Source organism: Macaca nemestrina, chromosome 2, assembly GCF_043159975.1.
Source record: "Macaca nemestrina isolate mMacNem1 chromosome 2, mMacNem.hap1, whole genome shotgun sequence".
NCBI classification, from domain to species: domain Eukaryota; kingdom Metazoa; phylum Chordata; class Mammalia; order Primates; family Cercopithecidae; genus Macaca; species Macaca nemestrina.
Genome location: NC_092126.1, coordinates 46,561,760 through 46,583,730, shown reverse-complemented (window position 1 = coordinate 46,583,730; position 21,971 = coordinate 46,561,760). Strand labels below are relative to the sequence as shown.

Here is a 21,971-nt window from a genome sequence, read left to right as displayed (position 1 = left end):
TTTCCTTCTAACAGTCAGGACCCTCAGCAGCAGGTCTGTTGGAGTTTGCTCGAGGTCCACTCCAGACCCTGTTTGCCTGGGTATTAGCAGCAGAGGCTGCAGAAGAGTGAATATTGCTGAACAGCAAATGTTGCTGCCAGAACGTTCCTCTAGAAGCTTCGTCTCAGAGGGGCACCCGGCCATGTGAGGTGTCAGTCTGCCCCTACTGGGGTGTGCCTCCCAGTTAAGCTACTTGGGGGTCAGGGACCCACTTGAGGAGGCAGTCTGTCTGTTCTCAGATCTCAAACTGCATGCTGAGAGAACCACTACTCTCTTCAAAGCTGTCAGACAGGGACATTTAAATCTGCAAAAGTTTCTGCTGCCTTTTGTTTGGCTATGCCCTGTCCCGAGGTGGAGTCTACAGAGGCAGGCAAGCCTCCTTGAGCTGTGGTGGGCTCCACCCAGTTCGAGCTTCCAGGCCACTTTGTTGACCTATTCAAGCCTCAACAATGGCGGGCGCCCCTCCCCCAGCCTTGCTGCCGCCTTGCAGCAGACTCAGACTGCTGTGCTAGCAAGGAGGGAGGCCCCTTGGGTGTGGGACCCTGAGCCAGGTACGGGATATAATCTCCTGGTGTGCCGTTTGCTAAGACCCTTGGAAAAGTGCAGTATTAGCATGGGAGTGACTTGATTTTCCAGGTGTTGTGTGTCATGGTTTCCCTTGGCTAGGAAAGGAAATTCCCTTACCCCTTGTGCTTCCTGGGTGAGGCGATGCCTTGCCCTGCTTCGGCTCTCACTCGGTGGGCTGCACCCACTGTCCCGCACCCACTGTCCAACACACCCCAGTGAGATGAACCCAGTAGTACCTCAATTGGAAATGCAGAAATCACCCGTCTTCTGTGTTGCTCACGCTGGGAGCTGTAGCCTGGAGCTATTTCTATTCGGCCATCTTGGAATCACCCCCCACATATTTTTCTTAATGTTCACTTTGATATTAGAATATTATTGTTTTTTTCCTCTATAAATATTTTTTAAAACTTTCTTATATTTGCCTTAATATTATTGCAAATACCAAATGAAGAATTCTATTGCAGAAAAGTGTCAAGGCTCTATTATTGGATCAGTAATATGTGAAAGAAATGTCACATTTTCCTTCCCCCTTGTTAATTTAGTTCAGTGTATTTAGTGGATATTGTAGAATCCATCAATTATAATCCCATGTACAAGTAAATACACAATAAAAGCAAAATCAGGAATTGACAATAAAACTTTTCAGGAAAGGAGACATTGGAAACTATTTTACAAAAAAGAAGTTAGAATCTATTCCTAGTGAGAAAAAGGTCTCCTGAGAAAACAAATTCTGTGTTAATAGTAGCCATCATCTTTCCTATGTATACAGAACAATTTCAATAGAATTAAATATTGTTGGGAACCAAAAATTGTTGGAAAGATTCAGACTTTAAGTCTCTTCCCTAGCTGAACAAATGATCCTTTGTTACTCTTTTTAAGGTAATTTTAGTAATCCATCTACATTTGATTTAATTATGCCAACAAATTTTTTTTAATTAAAAAAATAACAAACCACGATTAGGCAACTGTTGTCTAATGGAAACCCTAATTTCAAATACAGACAGTCCCTGACTTGTAATCATTCAACATATGATTTTTCCACTTTCCAATGGTGCAAAAGTGACATGCATTCAGCAGACCCATACTCATACAACCATTGTTTTTCACTTTCATTACAGTATTCAGTAAATTACATGAAATATTCAGCACTTTATTCAGTACTTTTTTATTATAAAACAGGCTTTGTGATAGATGATTTTGCCCAACTGTAGGTTAATGTAAGTGTTCTAAGCACATTTACAGTAAGCTCAACTGAGCTATAATGTTCAACAGGCCAAGTGTATTAAATGCATTTTTGACTTATAATATTTTCAGCTTACTCACTTTATTGGAACATAACCCCATCATAAGTAGAGGAGCATCTGTATATTTTTTTAAAATACTAGAGATGTGCAGTGTTCATATTTTGGTGTTCACAATCCATAATGTGCCTGTAATGGGATAATTTAGCCTATATATTGAAATGGCCCTCCATATATTGAAATGGCACTACTATTTTAAAGCATTAGGCCAGCCCATTTAATTTTCTGTCTAACATAATCACTTCATATATCTAAATGAGATTGTTTATTTTCAACGTATTAGACCAGCCCACTAGCCATTTACCCCATTCTCTTTGAAATGCTCTGGACACACTGGGCTGAGATCCCAGCAATATTTGTATTATGCAAATCTATCTACTTGACCTTTGTTGATTGGATCAGGAGAAGAAATGTGAGAAAAAAAGAATAATAAAATATAATTTACATCAAAGCTATTCTGTGCACCCCTTTTTTACTGTAAAGGCCATTTCAAGATCTTAAAAATCTCTCCAGAACAGCATTTCAAAAGGATGAAGTTTTTCAAGTGAGGCTTTGTGTATCCCAAATTATTTCTTTTAATTCCCTAGAGAGAATATTAGAATGCTTCATTCAAACAATACTTTTTTTGACTGGACTTTAAATACAACTTTATATTATAAAGTAATGATCATTCTGTCTTATCCCCCAAATTGTTAATGTGTTTGATTTTCTATCATAAGAATAAAATGCAATTAGTATACATTTCTTGGTTTGCATCTTGTGGTTATATGCTTGCTAGATAATGAGAGTTACTATATGTTTGGGGCTTGCTTTTAAATACAAAACAGTAAAGCATAGTCTTTTAAAGTTCTGAAATGCACTCTCATTCATTCATTCAACAGATATTTCTTGAGTGTCTTTGTGGGGCAATATTCCAGTCATTGGGGTTAAAACAGTGATAAATACAAATGAAATAAAGATAAATATAATGAAACCCCCACCTTCATGGAGGTGACACACCAAGAAAGGGAGGGAAAAAGCAGTGACAATAAGCAAATAAAATATATAGTACTAAAAAATACAGTACATCAGGTGATAAAAAGTGCCATCGAGAAAAATAAATCTAGAAAGAGGTATAGTCATATTTAATGCACCTTTTCCACAGGGAAAAATGTATTTTCTATTTCAAATGTGAATATAATTGTGTCTTGCAAATACTTTAAAAAAAATGACAGGATTAGTAATGAGTTTGGGATCTAATTGAACACATAGCTATTTAGAGACTTTAAGAATATGCAAAGGAAATACAATTTTATAAAGCTTTATAAACAGCTCCTATAAATAATAATAAAAAAAGCCTTACTAAATTCTAGCAATAACACTTACATAGCAACAAGATTATCCTTTACACTTATCTCCATCAGTGCCACACCCCACCCCAACAAACTACACACACACACACACACACACACATCTATGAAAGCAAATATATTTCATTTAGGTACTAAAATCGCTCACGAGAATATGGGAAAACAGATCTAAGAAGAACTTTATCCATTGGTCTTACTTTTTGTACTAACACATTTCTCACAAAATCTGCCACAACCCATTACAGTTTACAAAACATATCTAATCCTCATGCAAAATTTTAATATGGATCATCTTGTATCACACTATATTTATGAATGTTCACTTCCTATCACCCTCATAGACTGCAAGTTTCTTAAGGGAATAGATACTTATTGAAATAATATTTTTAAATATTTAACAATTTTTAATGACTTTTTCACTATGACTTATCCAATGATGTAATAACTACTATTTTAGAACAGAGATCTTTGAAAATTAATACACCTCTTAAATTATAATATGTAAATATATTTTAAAGACCACATTCAACATATCAACTTGAAATTATAGGAAACTGAAATTGTCCTTAAGAATAATTTAAACCTACTTAACCCTGCTTCCTTTTAAGAGCAGAAAGTTAAAAACCAAAGAAACGGAGTGATTTTACCAAGATTATTCAGTTCATTATTGGTAAGGAGAGAGCTCAAATATAAATACCATCGCATACAAGTCACACCTCTTTTTGCTAAAACTTCATAAATGCCCTAAATATTAAAACTCAATAATCTGAATTATGATCTAGCACACAAAGTAAATCTTTAAAGATTTAGGTTAAAGAAAAATCCTTAAAATGCTTAAATATGCTCTGACAATGTATATCCTTATATTTACTGTATAGGCACCACTTGTGTTATCATAGACAAGCAACAGCATTTAAATCTTCTTTGCCAAATCATGTTTAAAAGAAATAAACACAGTCTTTGCCTTGCGGTTGCAGCCATCGTGACCTTGGTACACCCATTGTCCAAGATGAAGACATTTAGGTAGACATTGCAGTAGCTCTCAGCAAAGAATATCTGATTCTGAAATCTAACGAGCTAATTCAACCTTAAGAATGAAGCGTTTTCTTATACTGTCCTCCAGGCTTCACCTAGCCTCAGAGACAACGAGATTATTTATGGTGACTCAGCTTTGGAGAGACAGCAAAGGAGCTAAAAGGTGGGTACAGAGAGTACTTAAATATGGAACATTTCTGTATAAAGCAAAAGATGAGAAGGAGTTCTTTTAAGTCCACAGAGTACATATGGAAATTACAGTGGAAATTTTTGTCAAAGGTTTGACAAAATCCTTGCATTTTGCAGAGAAAAGCACACAAATAAATGTTTTTTTCTCAACAGAAATCACAGAAATGTCCTAAACATTCTTTTTCATTCAACCAATGTCACTACTGACCGGATATGCACAAGTATTTATAAGGCGGCTGCTCAGAGGAGAAAGGGGGAAATCCAAGCATTTCTTCATTTTTAATAATGTGATTAAAATACATTTTAAGTGGAAAAATATTTTCAATAGCAAATCAAAGAAAAGGAAACGCAAAGTTTATGAAAGAATAGCTGATCTGAAGTTTTGTTTAAAGATACCTATATCTGTCAGTCACTTTGTATTAAATATTTTCCAAGTTACAGAGGGAAACGGAGTTTCCAAGCTGAGCTCTAAATGTGTTATACTTTAAAGTACAAAATTGCTTTCTTCTAAAATATATTTTACTTAATTACTCAACCACGTCAGGAAAATAACATGGACATATGTTCTACATCTGTACTATTCAATACAGTAGTAGCCCAAGCCACTGTGGCTTCTGAGCATTCAAAATGTGGCTAGAGTAACTGAAGCACTGAATTTTTTATTTATTTAATTTTAAGTAATTTTAATTAGCCTCCTGTGGCTAATGGCTTCCATATTAGACAATGCAATCTATATAATCACTTGATACTAGTGCCAATGCAAGGGAACAAGTATATGAGGCATTTGAATTGTTACGAAATATACTCCTATACTCTTCAGAAAAGAGCTCAACAATTAAGAAATTCCACCTAAAATGTAATGTTAATTAATGGACTAATGCTTAGTTATGATAAGACAGCACAAATCACTTTATAGTGGTAAAAGTGAACTTGGTTTCCTGAGGACTTGAAATGTAAACAGACAAAAAAAATTAATGACTATGTCTCACATTTTCAGATTATGCTTTTTCCTCTTTTAAGAATGATTTTTCAACAGTCTCTTATTTGGTCACAGGCTGAACATTTCTTCTTGGTCTTGTTGAAGACAAGTGGTAAGTTGATAAAGGATGATTTCCTGTGGCCACAACTCCTTTTCTCTGTATCTCACATACGTAACTCTAGGTACATTCATCCACAAATAGAAATGCCCTACAAAGGGAGAGCGGCCTCTCAAAATGTGGCAACACGTATGAGAATACATTTTGTTTAGCTCAAGGCCTGGTACAAGCTAACTTTTTAGTGTCGAAAATAAAATGGTGAAGGCAAGTATTGAAGATCATATCACAGACATATATTTTTTAAACATCAAGTTGTCAGAAACTTGTCAAGAAAAAACAAAAATCACACACAGAAAAGAAATCTTGCCAAAAATTTGAAAAAAGCTAAAAAATAAGCAGACATAAAATTTCTTGCAAGTAGCACTGAATATAATGAGAGGACATGTAAACTCAAGGTAATCTCATCAAAATGAATTATTTCCTAACATGTGACTTAAGAGTATTTTAAAAGGAACCATGAAACAGATATGAACATTACTTTTAGCTGTTGGCAAACTTTCGATTTAGAATACTTATTAAAATCATACATGAAGAATATAAAAAACCTGCTTGAATTCATAGTTTTTATAAAGACCCTTTTTTATTCCCATAAAACATACCAAAAAAGGCAGCAAGTAAATGCTTCTTAACCGAAACAGTATTAGTTTGGTAAAAATACTTTGAAGAAAGAATTTCTGAGAATTTTAAGTGGGATCAAACAACTAAACTGTTTACTTAACAGCAAAAGAAAGGGTTTCTTCTTCCAAAGACATGACACGAATTACTTTTTCTTAACAGCAAAGGAAAGGGTTTCTTCTTCCAAAGACATGACACGAATTACTTTTTCTTCAGGGACCAAATTACCTAGATACGTTTTTGACAGCCTGGATAGCTTTTTGGAACTAAAGCATTGCTAAAGATCTACAGAGCTTAACAATGTTCCCCATGATTGCCAACATTCATCTAAATTTTCAAAATGTAACAGCATAGTTATAATTCAGAGCTTAGCTTTATGAATCCAGTTAAGAATGGACAAATCATTTCCCACTGAAATATCTGTACTTGGGAAAAGTATGCATCCCAAGAAAAGAAAAAGAATCAAGTGAGAAATTTAATATCTTCCAACTTAGATTTTTTATTATGGCTACCATTAAAAATGAGATAAATGTGGCCGGGCATGGTGGCTCATGCCTGTAATCCCAGCACTTTGGGAGGCTGAGGCAGGTGGATTACTTGAAGCCAGGAGTTCGAGGCCAGCCTAGGCAACATGGCGAAACGCCATCTCTACTAAAAATACAAAAATTAGCCGGGTGTGGTGATGGGCACCTGTAGTCCCAGCTACTTGGAAAACTGAGGCAGGAAAATCGGCTTGAACCTGGGAGGCAGAGGTTTCAGTGAGCTGAGATCATGCCACTGCACTCCAGCCTGACCTACAGAGCGAGACTCCAACTCAAAAAAAAAAAGAAAGATAAATTCAATATTTACAGTTTTAAGTATTTTCTCACCCACTTCTTTTATTCACTATACCTTTTTAATATACATCATCCCACTATGATAGATATAAAAAGCATATCCATTTTAAATAAATCTTAACAAAATGCATAAAATGAAGAGATCCTCGAATACTGGTAATAAGATTTAAATTATGAAATATTACTGAGTGAGAGGAGATTGAATGAGAACTAGGATGTATGTGAAAAAGCCCTGAACTGAAGCAGGATACCAAGGTTCAAGGCCAGGTACTACCATCAACGCCCAAATTGCCTGAGTAGACTGACCTTCACCATTCCTGATCTGCTTTCTTAGGTACCAAATGACGAACCAGATTCAGTGAATTTTTTTTAAACTGTGTTTTTCAAAGTAATACAGTTCTGAGAAAGTGCCTATTTTGGGGAACGCCATAGGGATGCACAAGGTGATGGCTACCAATCAGTCAGAGTAGGTCGGTATTTAACTGCCATATCTATTGGGAATTCATAGCAGTTTTTGTTTGCATACAAATTTACCTCTGCCCATAATAATTTCAAAAACTATTGGACTAAACTTCTCACATCCTTGTCCAGTTCTAATTTTGAAAAGAGCAGAATTAGTTATGTATTTTTAAAAAGAGTTTCTGCTGTAATCCCTCAATGTTATTGAATTATTTCCACTGAAGAGTAACATACCCATTTCTTTCTATGGCTGCCTTGCCTTGGGTTTAAGTATTGTTCTTAATCCAGGTATTGCCTGGATTTTGGTGGTCCTTTACAGACAGAGGCAGTCTATGTGTCAGAGAACGTGATTTTAGTACCAAAAGATAATCCGCAAGACTGGAGAGAAGGGGATGTCTTTCTTAACAAGTTCTGTGTCAGCACTGTCCTAGCTGACCTGACATAGCAGGTCCCAGCTGACCAGGCTGATACTGGAAAGAAAGAGCAAAAGCATCAAGTGAAAAGGTGCAGAAACAAATACATAATAATCCAGATACAAATTGAGACAAGAGAAAGCAAAAAATGTATATAGAGAGATGAGGGTAATCAGAAAGTGTAGAAAGTTTCTTGGTTTTTTCAATTCAATTAATTTTTTAGAGACAATGTCATGTTCTGTCGCCCAGGCTGGAATGCGGTGGAACCATCAGAGCTCACTGCAGCCTGGACCCTCTAGGCTCAGATAATCCCTCCTGCCTCAGACTCCTGAGGAGGTGCTGGGACTAGAGGTGTGTGCCATGTGCCCAGCTAATTTTTGTATTTCCTGTAGAGATGGGGTTCCATCGTGTTGCCCAGGCTGATCTGGAACCCTGGGCTCAAGTGATCTGCTCACTTCAGCCTCCCAAAGTGCTGCAGTTACAGCACTTCAGGGTGAGCCACCACACCCAGCAAGAAAGTTTCCGATTTTAAAGCTGAATAAAAAAATTAAAATTAAATTTACAAAAAAAGCCAAATAGGGGTCATGATGGTTGAGGAAATGCTACGAGGTGGAAGTTCTATCTAGCCACTTACAAATGGAACCTCTGGCTATCTTCTGATATTCTAAAGATCCAGCATCAGGAATCTTTATGAAAATCATGTAAGATTTAAATGTCTCAACAAAATAAAGTGGGTGAAATTAAACAAGATATTTTCAAATATAAATCTGCTTGAAATTCATATTTGAAATACATTCAACATGAAATTTTCAAAATTGTTTGACTTCATATTTGTATAAAGAAATAGTAGCATTGTTTATCATGTGACCTGCAACAGTTTTAAGTTAGCTGATCTATAGCCTTATTGGAAATATTCTAAAAACTTGTGTGGGGTAAGTTTTAAGACCCTCCTTGAACATGAAAAAATGCCCAGGCTGGGTTAGTGCCAGGATCATTCATATACTGCTACACCAAATCTTAAAGACAGAGATAGAAGCATAAATCAACCACCATTTTATACGCTCACAGTTCAGTGGGTTAGCAATTTAGGCTGCCTCAGCTGGGCAGTTCTGTGGGTTTTGCCTGGGGTCAGTCATGTGGCTGTAGGTATTAGTTGGTTCAGCTAACACAAGATGGTCTACGACGGCCTCACGGACATAATCTGGCAGTAGATGCTGCCTGTTGGCTGAGCCACATGTCTCCAAAGAGTGTCCTCAGGCTCCTTCTCAGGGGCAGCAGTGTGCCAAGCAGGCAACAGCAAAAACTGCCAGGCTTCTGGAGGCTTAGGTCCACAAGTCTCGCCATTCTGGCACATTCCATCTGCCCAAGCAAGCAACAAATCCAGTCTCAGATTCAAGGGGTGAGAAAATTGAATCTACCTTTTGATGCGAGAACAGTCACATTGCAAAGGAACCTGTGTATGACATAAGATGGGAGGAATTATTGGGCCTTCTATCTTTACAAACAATCAACTACTATGTCTTTATGTTTCCTCAGTCATATTTTGAGTGCCAGCTCCAAATAGTATCAACTGGCATTTAAAGAAAAGGTGCTGATGTAAGTCACCTTGGAAAGTACTATTTTGACTGGAAACTGTAAGACTAAAGACTAAATGTACATAAACACAGTAGTTAGGTTGGTAAGCACATTCAAAATGCAAACAGGCACAAACATAACACACATGTTTAATCACTACATTGCAGAGACAAAACGAAAATAAATACACCAAAAGTACAAATACAACAGATAACCTTAGCTGACAGTCCTCTACGTAGCCAATTAGGCTCTTCTGATATAAATATATACACATATTTTATTTATGTATACAATTAAAACTAAGAACAGGGGACAAGTGTGGTGGCTCACGCCTGTAATCCTAACACTTTGGGAAGCCCAGGCGGGTGGATCACCTAAGGTCAGGAGTTCAAGACCAGCCTGCCGAACATGGTGAAACCCCATCTCTACTAAAAATACAAAAATTAGCAGGGCATGGTGGCACGTCCCTGTAATCCCAGCTACTTGGGAGGCTGAGGCAGGAGAATCATTGATCCTGTAGCGGGCAGAGGTTGCAGTGAGCCGAGATCACACCACTGCGCTCCAGCCTGGGCAAAAGAGTGAGACTCTGTCTCAAAAACAAAAACAAACCAAAAAAAACAAACTAAGAACAAAATTTTACATGCTGTTCAGGAACCTACTTTCTTCATGAAGCATATTTATGAAGCTTAATCTTCAAAGTCCCACATTGGCATAGGCTTTTTCCAAGTATCAGAACCTATTTTTTTAAAGATAGTTTCTAAATTATGTAAACTTCAGGTCCCACAAAACCTGTATACACTCCTGTTTCTAAGTGAATAAATATATATTTGCATTATCATTTTAAGTGGCAGATAGTAACATAGTATTTTACTGCATGAAGGGACCATCCTTTTTTTTTTTTTTAACCATTCCCTTAGACAGATGTTTAAGTTTTCTAATTCTGTGAACTATTACCCAGCACCTCAGCCTGGTTGTTGAGTTAGCATCCTCTAAGATACTCTCTCTGTGTCCTGAAGCCCTATGAGTGTGCACTCAATTCAGGCTCCTTGCTACTGCTCCTCACCCTGGTGCTCCTGACTTCTAACAGTCTTGAGGGAACAGAGAGTAAATTTGGGATAGTAGAAAATAAATGCAGGTTCTTGAGGAGAAATCATTGTGAGGCAGCAGTGTACTGTAGAACGTTATGACAATCAATTTATCAACAAATAAGTAATAGGGTGTTTGCACTGTGCAAATGTAACTCTCAGAGTAGCAGGGAAAAGAGAAACAACAGATCTGCAGACCCCTGTAGTTAGTTGCAACCCAGAGATAGAAGTCCCCTTGATATAGCATCTAGGAGACAAAATTTCTTAAAATGAAAAATAAATTAAAAAGGGAAATGGAGAATCTGTTGACAGGGTAGGGGTGGGGTATGTTGGCACTTTAGGAAGGCACCCCTGTATGCCATTTTTTTTTCTTCCAGTGAAAACACAGGGCCTCCTTATGAAGCAGAGTTGCAATTTTGTTGATGAGGAAGAACTTCCAAGCTCAGCAGACATACCTCATACACTGAAGCACGCCAAAAGTAGACAGAGAAGGTTAGAAGAAAGTAAAATAACAGCAGTGCAAAGGCTCAGTTTGAGCTTGGGAATGAAGCTTTACGCTTCACTAACCAGAAACCGGACACACTAAAGGAAAAACACACTCTGGGCAGTCTCACAGCAGAACAATGGCCAGTCCCAGTGCAAACCTGAAAGGGAAAAGAGAGGACTCACTCTTCCCAAAACAACTGCACACAGAGAGTGGTGGTCAAAAACCAATTCCATTACTGGAACTTGCAGGGTTTGTGTGGCACTGTGAAAAGGGCTTGGGCACATGAAGAACCAGAGAACCCTAAATTCAAATACCATCTTGGCAACTTACTGGCTCTGTGGCCTTGGACAAGTCATTTAATCTCTATATCCATAGTTTCTTTATATGTAAAGTGAAAATAGCATACCTATCTTGCTTTAAAGTACGTAGCACAATGTCTGTCACTTAGAGTGTGCTTGTGAGGAGTGGTATTCTTTATTTTTTATAATTTCAACTTTTATTTTAGATTTGAGGGTAAATGTGCAGGTTTGTTATATGGGTATATTGACGCTAATACATCTAAAGTAATTGTTCCTTCTCTCTCCACCTCCTCATACTGGCCTCTGCCCTTTACAAGCCCCAAATGATGCCTGTGGTTTCTCAATCTCTCTCCCTTCCTCAAGCAGCCATTTAATGCTTTCCCACCTACCATTTCAAACCTTTAAAATATGAATTGTTCAGTATCTCTGGGCATAGGCCTACTCCTTAGGGTTACTTACAACAGTGTCTTTGTTTCTAAAGATGTAATTGAAGAACCTCTGGCAGCTCTTGCAACTGTAAGACAAACCTGCATGGATACTGTTGAGAGATGGGTCACTCCCAATTTGCTCACAGTCAATGCCACTTCCTTACTGGCACTGCAACAAGGGTGGACAACTTCCTACTCATCCCCACAGTATTAATCATATCTTAGAGATAAAAGATGTGTGACAGTTTAGGGGCTCCTCAAAAAGTTAAATGTACTATTATCATACAACCTAGCAATTCCACTCCCAGGGAATTGAAAACAGGGACTCAAACAGATAACCTATACACCAGGATTCACTGTGGCATTGTTCACAATAGCCTAAAGGTAGAAACAAATCAAGTATCTATTAACAGATAAGTAGATAAACAAATATGGTACATTATGCTAAACAAGAGAAGCCAGGCACAAAAGGAAAAATGTATGAGTTCACTCACATGAAATATCTAGACTAGGCAAATTCATACAGACAGAAAGATTAGAAATTATCAGGGGCTAGAACAAGGAAAAATGGGTAATTATTGCTTACTGGATACAGAGTTTCTGTTTGGGATAAAAGATATTGGAAATAGATAGTGGTGATGGTTACACAACATTATGAACATAATTGATGCCCCCTCATTGTATTAGGTTGGTGCAAAAGTAATTGCTGTTTTTGCCATAATGGCAACATCATTACGTGAGACAGAAAACATAAAAGTGAGTCAAGACAGTAGGTGAACTCAACATAGAATGTTTTGCAAATACCTTAATCATTTTGTTTTCACTTTTATTTTCTCTTCTAAATAAACACAAAAAGTTTAAATTCGCTTTTTTTAATAAGTATAAAATAAAAATTCTAAGTGATAAGAACTCACCACAACTGCTTTTAGGATGGGCAAAAGATAAAACAAGCAGTTCACAAAAATTTACATGGCCATCAAACTCATGGGAGAGATGGTGAGCATCATGAAGTTTGGAGCTAAGATTAGGGGAAGATACTGAATTTCTACTTCTCAAGTTTCCCCGTGTAAGGACTTCCTACAAGGAGGACTCTCAATCTGTATTTTCCCCTTCACCAATGACTCATCTAATGGGTGAATTTGAGAAAAGGAACTAGGCATGTGCAGTCAGTCACTTTCTCTTCCCTTTCAGGATGGCTGTCTCATGAATCACAAATTCTCTGCTTCTTCATGTATGTTTCTCAAGGGGTGATTGCCAATGGCAGGTCTGTGGTTTCCCCACTCTGTGACAAAAGCAGAGAGGATTAATTTTGGGACACAGTAGTAGGAAAACTATGTTACCTTGTATATAAACTACGCTAACAGCTTTAACATCAGCATAGATGATATTCCCTAGCTTCTTACTTCCTACATCTGTTTCTTATTCTAAATCAAGTAGGAAAGTAAAGGGATGTTATTAGTTCCTTTGAGCCTCATGAACAAATTAAGTAGTTGCAAACTAAGCAGTTGCAAAGTTACCTGTTTTACAGGTAATATTGGTAATATTTATAAAAACAAATCAAGTAAAATAGCCAGTGTTGGCACGGCCTATAAGAAGCCCATTCTCATACACTGTTTTGGGAGTCGAAGTTGTCAAAGATCTTCGAAGGAGAATTTGGAAGTTTACATGATTAAATATGCACACCTAATTGCAACTAAAGCAAAAGTTGACAAATGGGATCTAATTAAATGAAAGGGCTTCTGCACAGCAAAAGAAACTACCAACAGAGTAAAAACGATAATCTACAGAATGTGAGAATACTTTCGCAAACTATGCATCTGACAAAAGTATCTATAAGGAACTTAAATTTACAAGAAAAAAAAACATTTAAAAGTGGGCAAAGGACATGAACAGACACTTTTCTAAAGAAGAAATACATGCAGCCAACAAGCATAGGAAAAAAAAAAGCTCAGTATCACTTATCATTGGAGAAATGCAAATCAAAACCACAAGGAGATACCATTCCACCCCAGTCAGAATGCCTATTACTAAAAAGTCAAAAAATAACAGATGCTGGTGAGGTTGCGAAGCAAAGGGAACGCTTACACAGTTGGTGAGAGTGTACACTGGGTCAACCATTATGGAAAGCAGTGTGGCAATTCCTCAAATAGCTGAAAACAGAACTACTGTTCACTAGTTCAACCACTTTGGAAAGCAGTGTGGCAGTTCCTGAAAGAGCTGAAAACAGAACCACTGTTGAACTCAGTGATACCATTACTGGGTATACACCTGCAGGAATATAAACCATTTTATCATAAAGACACATGCATGTGTATGTTCATCGCAGCACTACTCAAAATAGGCAAGACATAGAATCAACCTAAATGTCCATCAATGGTAGACTGAATAAAGAAAACGTGGTACACACCATGAAATACTATGCAGCCATAAAAAAGAATGAAATCATGTCCTTTGCAGAAACATGGATGGAGCTGGAGGCCATTATCTTTAGCAAACTAACACAGGAACAGAAAATCAAGTACTCCATGTTCTCACTTAAAAGTGGGAGTTAAATTATGAGAACACATGGACAAAAAGGGGGAAACAAGAGACATTGGGGCCTACCTGAGGGAGAAGGGTGAAAGAAGAGCAGAAAAAATAACTATTGGGTACTATACTTAGTACCTGGGTCACAAAATAATCTGTGCAACAAACCCGTGACACAAGTTTACCTATAAACAGACCTGCACATATACTCCTGAACCCAAAATAAAAATTTGAAAAAAATATGCACATTTTGACCTGCAAATCTCACTTCTTGCAGAAGTAGTATTCATACATGTGCAGGGTTATTTGCATAATGATATTCATAACAGCATGTTTAATAGTGAAAAGTTGGACATTAACCAGAGAAATGATTAAATGAAGTATGGCATATTTTTATGTACAAATACTATACAATACTTTAGAACGCAGGTTGGCAAATTATGACCCACAGGCCAACTTCAGCCTATTTTTCTTTTGGAGTTTTGTTTGGCATAGGCATCCAAAAGGGCAAAGAAGTGTCTGGATCCACCATAGGATTTCTCTCTTTGCCTTATAGCACCCCTGGTCCCTCCACCATCTCCTTGCTGAAGACACATGTTCTGCTAAGTCAAGGAGGAACACTCAATCTGATTCTCTACCATTTTTACTGGTACTGTTTCCTTCCAATGATGAGGGTAGAGATGGAGTGACCCATTATTTGATTTTTAATGAGCTTGCACATTTTGCCATGTTAGTTTCTATTGTGTTTTCTCTTTTGAGGATGTCAAGATGTAAGTTAGACTTACTGGTTTCAAATACTGTAACTTATTTAACATAACTATATAAATATACTTAAGTATAACTTAATATAAATTTATATATACTTCATATGTATATAAATTTATAACAACATAAATAGTTACTTATGGTAACATTTTTCCTTACTTTTGATATTTCAACAAAAGATAGTTAACTTCAAGAATAATTTGACAATACTAATTAATAGTCTTGAACAGTCTCCTCCCCTCAAAATGTATTTTTCCCCCAGCTAATTATAAATGCTTATCCTATGAAATGCTAAGAATTGGAAACTTAAAATCTTCACGCCAAATCATATCTTTGGCAAATTCATCTAAATCACAGGAAGTTTTCTAAAAGTATATGCTGAATGTCTCTCCCCTGCTAAAACTAGTTTACAGTCTTGAGTTACAAAGAGGTAGAAGTCATTGGTGGCTGTGCCCGGCCAGCTAGCAAGAAATCAATTATTTAATTCTTGAATGAAGTCCCTTCTTTCTCTCTAGACAAACCATCAATGTTTATATATTATTAAACTATTCTTGTATAGTACTTCACAGCTTACAAAGTGCTTTCCTATACATTACCCCATCTGTCCAGTGACCCTGTAGTAGGGTCAAAGAGAAAATTCTGTGTGAACAACTGTCTCACAGATGTTAAATGATTTGTCTAGGAACACAAGTGGCAAATGTCAAAGAAGAAATTCAAATTCTCCCTCTCAGAAACATCTAAGTATTCATTTTAAGTAGTTCAAAGATGTCTGTTTCCTCTTTTTAACTGCCTTTTATTAAATGGCATCAGAGAAATATTCTCTCCCTTGAAAATAAATGAGTGTCAACTGTTTGAGATTTCTATTTATGGTTTTAATGACAGCAATGACTAAAAAATGCTGCTAGAGGGAGATAGAGAAATAGCCTCAAAACTTGCATTACATCTCACAAAGAGTACACCAATCTATTTAGGTTTGTATGACCAAAACCTGCCTGTAATCTGATTCTCCTTCCCCAAATATTTGAAACTAATTTGTCAGAAAGTCATATTAAAGAACCACAGAAATATACAGTGTCCAAATGAGACCAAAAAAAAAATCAAAGAAACTCAATCAATAGTAATACTATAAATATATAGGCATTGTTTTAAAAACCAACTCTAAAATGTTGCCTTTCTGAATTGCTGATGACACTATTGAAAACACACCTTTTAAGGTAAGTCTCAGAAAATAAGTGAGAGTGGGTATGTTTTCCTTACCACTCCTCCCACCCAAAAATATTACTAAGTGATTCTTCAAAAAATAGAAGGACAATTTACATGGAGTCCTTAGGATACGGTTGAGTATAATTAGAGTAGCTTTAAAAAAAAATGAAAACATGACAAGAAACTAAAACTAGTAATCAATGACTTCAAATACAAAAAATAAATAAATTAGTTCACTTAATGATACTGGAGCACTATTGGTTTTGTTCCAGGATTAAAATGAAATACTAAAAGAGCACTGCATCTGCTACTCCTATCTTCATCTAATAGCCTATAGGTGACCTCTTTCAATATACTAAGTTACATAGACACCTGATATACAGACAGAAAAGGCAGGCTAAAATTAACAAAATAACAAGCCTGATTGAATAACTGTCAAGCATATTTTTAATCATCCGTCACTTGAAAAGGTAGTTTTTATTTTTTTTTTACAAGTCTATACTCTTAGAATTTAGGGTACAAGGCATGGCCTGCAGTTTCAACAATATTCATAGATAAGGGGAAAGAAAAGGCCGAGGTAGATCCCTACAGATAGAATACATTAGTAGATCCATGTTGAGAAGAGTAATCTAAATCATCTGTATACATATGTGAGAAGCCTCAAGTTTTGAGGTCAAAGGGAACAAGATCTTACCCTTTCTTTCCATGAGATGTTAATTCTCTCATTTTCTACCCTCTTCACCCCTCCCTCTAACTCTTTTTATCTTGTATGTCACTTGATTCTTCTACCTCTTCTTGTCTTCCCAAATCTTCCCTTCCCCTAATTTATAATAATTGAAGAAATTATTTTTTTTCTTTACAATTGTATGATTTTGCCTTCAACTATATACTTCTAGGACTTCAAGCTGAAGAACTTGGGCAGTAGAAAAATTGTTGAAGTCAATCAAAAAATCAATCAGAACACTGAACTCCAGCTCTGCTACTACCTATTTTTGTGACTAGGGGCAAATAATCTTTGGGGGAAAAAAAAGGAACCCTACTAAATATTCTTATCCAAAATTTAGAGTTACAGTTAACAATATAAATTAGTAAACTATGAGTTACTTAATATAAAGTAGGTACTTTGTGGTTTTTTGACATGTCAAGATGCAAAATTAAAATGGATGAGCTTACCCAAGACATTCACCTTATTGTTCAGTTGTTCAAATTTCAACTTTTTCAAAAAGTTGATTTATTCAAATAAGTATACAAAGGTAACACTTGCATTTTTGTGTTTCTTAAATCTTGTAAAAGTCCCTCCTCCTTTTCCCTACAACTTGTTAAAGAAAACCGAGTCATTTATCCTGTAGAATTGCCTGTTCAGAATTTTGTTGACTGTGCCCCCATGGTGGTTCTTTAATGTGTTCCTTTGTGCTGTTCACTCTCCATTTACAGATAGGTGTAGGAGCTTGATTCGATTCAGGGGTTTTGTACTTTGGCCAAACACTTCATAGGTGGTGCTGGGTACCTGCTGAGTCTTATCAGAAGGCACATTACTGTAAGATTGACCAGTGGGTTCAGGTATTGCCATTCTCATCTATCCTTACAAGGTTTCTCATCAGCTTTTCAACTAATACTCTCTGAAGCCATTGATGATCATTGCTTAGATTTGTCAATTTAACAGAATTGAAAAACAGCGATATTCTAACACTTCTTCTGCATTTGTTAATTGCAATAATTCTATGTAGTCAACAAAATTTTCCCTTCATAATTTGATCATCCTGAGGTAAGGCAGGATAAATGTTTCTTCTTCTCCAAGTTAGCAGTTTTCAGAATGATTTTTTCAATATCCTTTCAAAGGTTATCGAGGTAGTTTGCTGTTTGTGGTTGCTGGTTTTAGTAGCATTTTGAATGCATAGGTTTACATATTTATAATAGCATGTTGGAATCAATTTCAGTTATTACTCTTACTGATCATGAAATTACTCCGTCTATACAGCCAGTGGTTCAGAATCCCTGTAGTGGATCCAGTGTTTCTGAGAAAAACAATGGTGTTTAAGTTTTCCTCCTTTGGTGACACTGAGTTTGTACTGTAATTTTTTAGATGTAAAATAATATTGTAAGACCAGAGCAGTGGCTCACGCCTGTAATCCCAGCACTTTGGGAGGCCTAGGCAGGCAGATCACTTGAGGTAAGAAGTTTGAGACTAGCCTGGCCAACATGGAGAAACCCGTCTCTACAAAAAATATAAAAATTAGCCGGGCGTGGTGGTGGGCGCGCCTGTAATCTCAGCTACTCAGGAGGCTGAGGTACAAGAATTGCTTGAACCCAGGAAGCAGAGGTTGCCGTGAGCCGAGATCGTGCCACTGCACTCCAGCCTGGGTGACAAAGCGAGACTCAGTCTCAAAAAAAAAAAAAAAATAGTATTGTGTTTTACTAGGAGAAAATGCCTAATATAAATCTAATGATACATCTCAGATGTGCTTCAAAATAAGCTGGAAGCAAGTAGTTTAGAGATGAAACTAGTTTGGCCACATGTTTTTAACTTTTGAAGTTAGTGTAATGATAGTTATACTACTGTTCATTATGTTATTCTCTTGCATACATTTGAAAATTTCCGTAATGAGCTTTTTTTTTTTTAATTCCATTTTAGTGGTAAAAATTTTTTAAAAACTCACTACTACAGAAAAAGGAAACACACACAACCTTAAAGCCCAGTGTACAACCAATCAGTAGTTCCCTCAAAATTCTAATTAAAGTGCATGCAAGAGGAAACTAGTAACTTATCTACTCAAACTTACTTTCCACTCAAGAAAAATGTGAATATCTGAAATTAAGAAATAGTCTGAAAAGTGTCATTCTTAAAGTATTCTTTATTAAGATCATTAAAAGTTGTAGAAACAACTTCATATTATAAAGGCACAGGGAGACAGTTTGATAAAATTTTCAAATTAACAGTAACTTACAGTACAAAAGACAATTTTAATGCACATACAAACCCCAAATGTCTGATTCAAAAATATTTTACTGCGTCTATTAATGGGCAATGATTAAAAATATAAATTGCTGCCATATAATAAATATCTGATAGTGAACTTCTTGATAGCAAAGTGAACAAAATATTTATTGCTTTTCACTTACATATTTTTCCCTGTAATTTTAAATTCCTAATTCTTTTACTATCTTCTCAACTTTTCCCAAAGATAAAATAAATTTCACATAATTTCATGGAGGGGAAATGGTAGTTATTAAAAACTACCTCAAGTAGCAATCACTGCTGGCAGTGTTTTCTCACTTTCTGTTCTGCAATTGCAATCACATTTCCAAAAAGAAAAGCAAATGTTTGCTAAACCATAGACAGACAACCTCTTTGTGACTGGTATTGTAAGGTTTATAATGAAAACTTATCAAATATAAAAGGTGCTCCCTTTTCAAAATGTGTATTTTATTTGAAGTTTTGAGTAAGAGGTGTTTGGCAATTTTAGCTACTCCCCTCAAAAATCTCCCAAAGTTGCAAAAGAGTCAGTTTAGTAAAATTCCAAGCACTTAAATGTTTCATTGAGGGCCAGTTGATATATGCAATGCACTAATATGTAAAAATTAACATAATGCAACTATTTTATAATGGAGAGCTCTTACCTTTTCCTTCCACTTTTTAAACTGGAATTAACTTTATTGACTTCATCCTCCTATTTTTATAGCAACCTAGTTTTAGATGGTACAAGTTGAATTTCTATCACAAGACAATAAAATAACATGAATGCATTATCCTAGTTAATGCTATTTCAACTTAAGAAATATGTACATTGAAGTATTTGATAATAATTGTAAAGTTACTTAACCGTATGTCATGTTCAGACAGTATGTAGCAGCTAGTAACGTGCCTGGCACTGAGTTGATGCTTAATAAATAGTTGCTGAATAAATGAAAAAGAAAAACGTGGCTTTGGTTGTGCATACTTTAATCACTTTCTGATTTAGAAAAAGATCAGTCTAGAGCTCACTACTGCACACTACATCAAATTTTGCTGTAAACAAAAGTAACAACTTCAAACAGAAAAATATTACCTGTTAGTGATAGTCAACTTACATACCGTAACATTTTTTAAAGAGCCCACACATTTCTATGCAAATAATTAAATTTGATGTTTTGATGTTTAACCATTAGGTAAAGAAGACCAAAGTGGGCTGACTGGCTAACTTGTCTGCTTTACAGTAATAATGATTAGTTCCTCAACAAATAAAAGGTTATGATGCCCAATTAAATTCAAACAATGGCTACCATGTTACTTTTGCAAAACTACCTACTAGTAAAAGGTAGGATAACTTTAAATTACTTAAAAGCAGTAGTTTAACTTTCAACAGAAAGAATCATCAGGAAGATCTGAATTTAATAACGACAGAGCTAGAAAACTGGAAGTAGGGTGGTAAGAATAAGTAGGTGACCAATTCTATTTTAAATTCTAAACATGAGACTAGCTGTAAGATTTCTTTGGCATATGCATTACTATCTTGGACTAGTTAACACTTTTTAGATACTGGGTTGTATTTTTTTTCTGAATCAAAATTAACATCAAGATACAGATTCTAGTATATTCTTCTTAAAGTCTTTAGTAAAAGATAAATGACATTTTGCAACATATGCCAAACTTCATGTTTAGTGTATACTTGTAATTATTGGCATAGAGGGATGTAACTGTTAAATAACCTGAAATGATACCATGCAATGGTGAAACTATAGAAGGTGGTGAAAAGAAGTATTTACATAATATAATATTTAGCTTTCTTTAAAAAAAACACACACACAGTAAACCTGGGAATCCTGCCCTAACAGTAAATACGTACCAAATAGCACTGAATGAGAACTAGTAAAAATTTAAATGAACACCTACAGTAACCTGAATTTTCAAAATTTAATTTAAAAGAAAAACAAAAATGGGAAAAAACCCTACACATCAGAAGGAAAAAGCAGCCTATAAAACAGGCCAATCTGACTTGACATTCAAAGTAAATGCAAGAGATTCACAAAATCATGATAGTAAATGCAAACTAAGTACCAAGTACCCTTTGATACACAAGTCAATGTACTATCAGACTCATTTCCAATAGCTTAACAATATTCATTAATCCACTCAAGCATTCCGGTGTAGTGGGGAGCAGCTGATGACAGCTCAAGCCTCCAAAGTATAAGAACATACTTATTTGCAGAAGCATCATGTGATTTTTGAAGTAATGTCTTATTTTGATGGATGTTAACATTAAGATCTATCAGTGCAAGTTTATCATCCTCTGAATGTAACACTTCCAAATTTCATTTTTTCAGATAGTTTTTTGGTGGTTTAGTTTTAGCCAGTGCTGTTTAAATGAAGGAAAAAAGAAAAGGTCACCATAGACTACCTCACGTTGTTACTTAATTGTGCTAGGTATTCACGCAGTTCTTTTGCAGCCTGGAATCTGCCATAGCGCTTCTTTGGGTTGGCACACTCATCCAGCAAGGCCTCGAGCCGGCCATCTTTGGCAATTTCACTTGGTGGATCATGAAGGAGTCCTCCAGAAGTGCCACGCCAGGTGGCATGTCTGGATAAGAGGTTCTGACAAACAGCATAGTAATTGTGGTCCACAGTGGCACGAGCACAAAGAATTTCTTTTGAAAATGATAAGCAAGCCTCCTTATCACAGTCATCAAACTTGCTTTCATACCATACATCCCAATTTTCAGGTTTAT

The 21,971-nt window shown here is 36.1% G+C and overlaps 1 protein-coding gene across 3 annotated transcripts in view; it reads right to left on the bottom strand.

The window, feature by feature from the left end:
- DIPK2A (divergent protein kinase domain 2A) overlaps nt 1-21,971 on the bottom strand; it is a 53,176-nt gene that overhangs the window by 7,310 nt on the left and 23,895 nt on the right. For all 3 annotated transcript variants that reach the window (XM_011721705.3, XM_071091075.1, XM_071091074.1), the window contains exon 3: nt 1-21,971. This exon is cut by the window's left edge and continues 7,310 nt beyond it. In XM_011721705.3, the coding sequence (XP_011720007.1) occupies nt 21,640-21,971 (332 nt within the window). In that variant the 3' untranslated portion in view covers nt 1-21,639.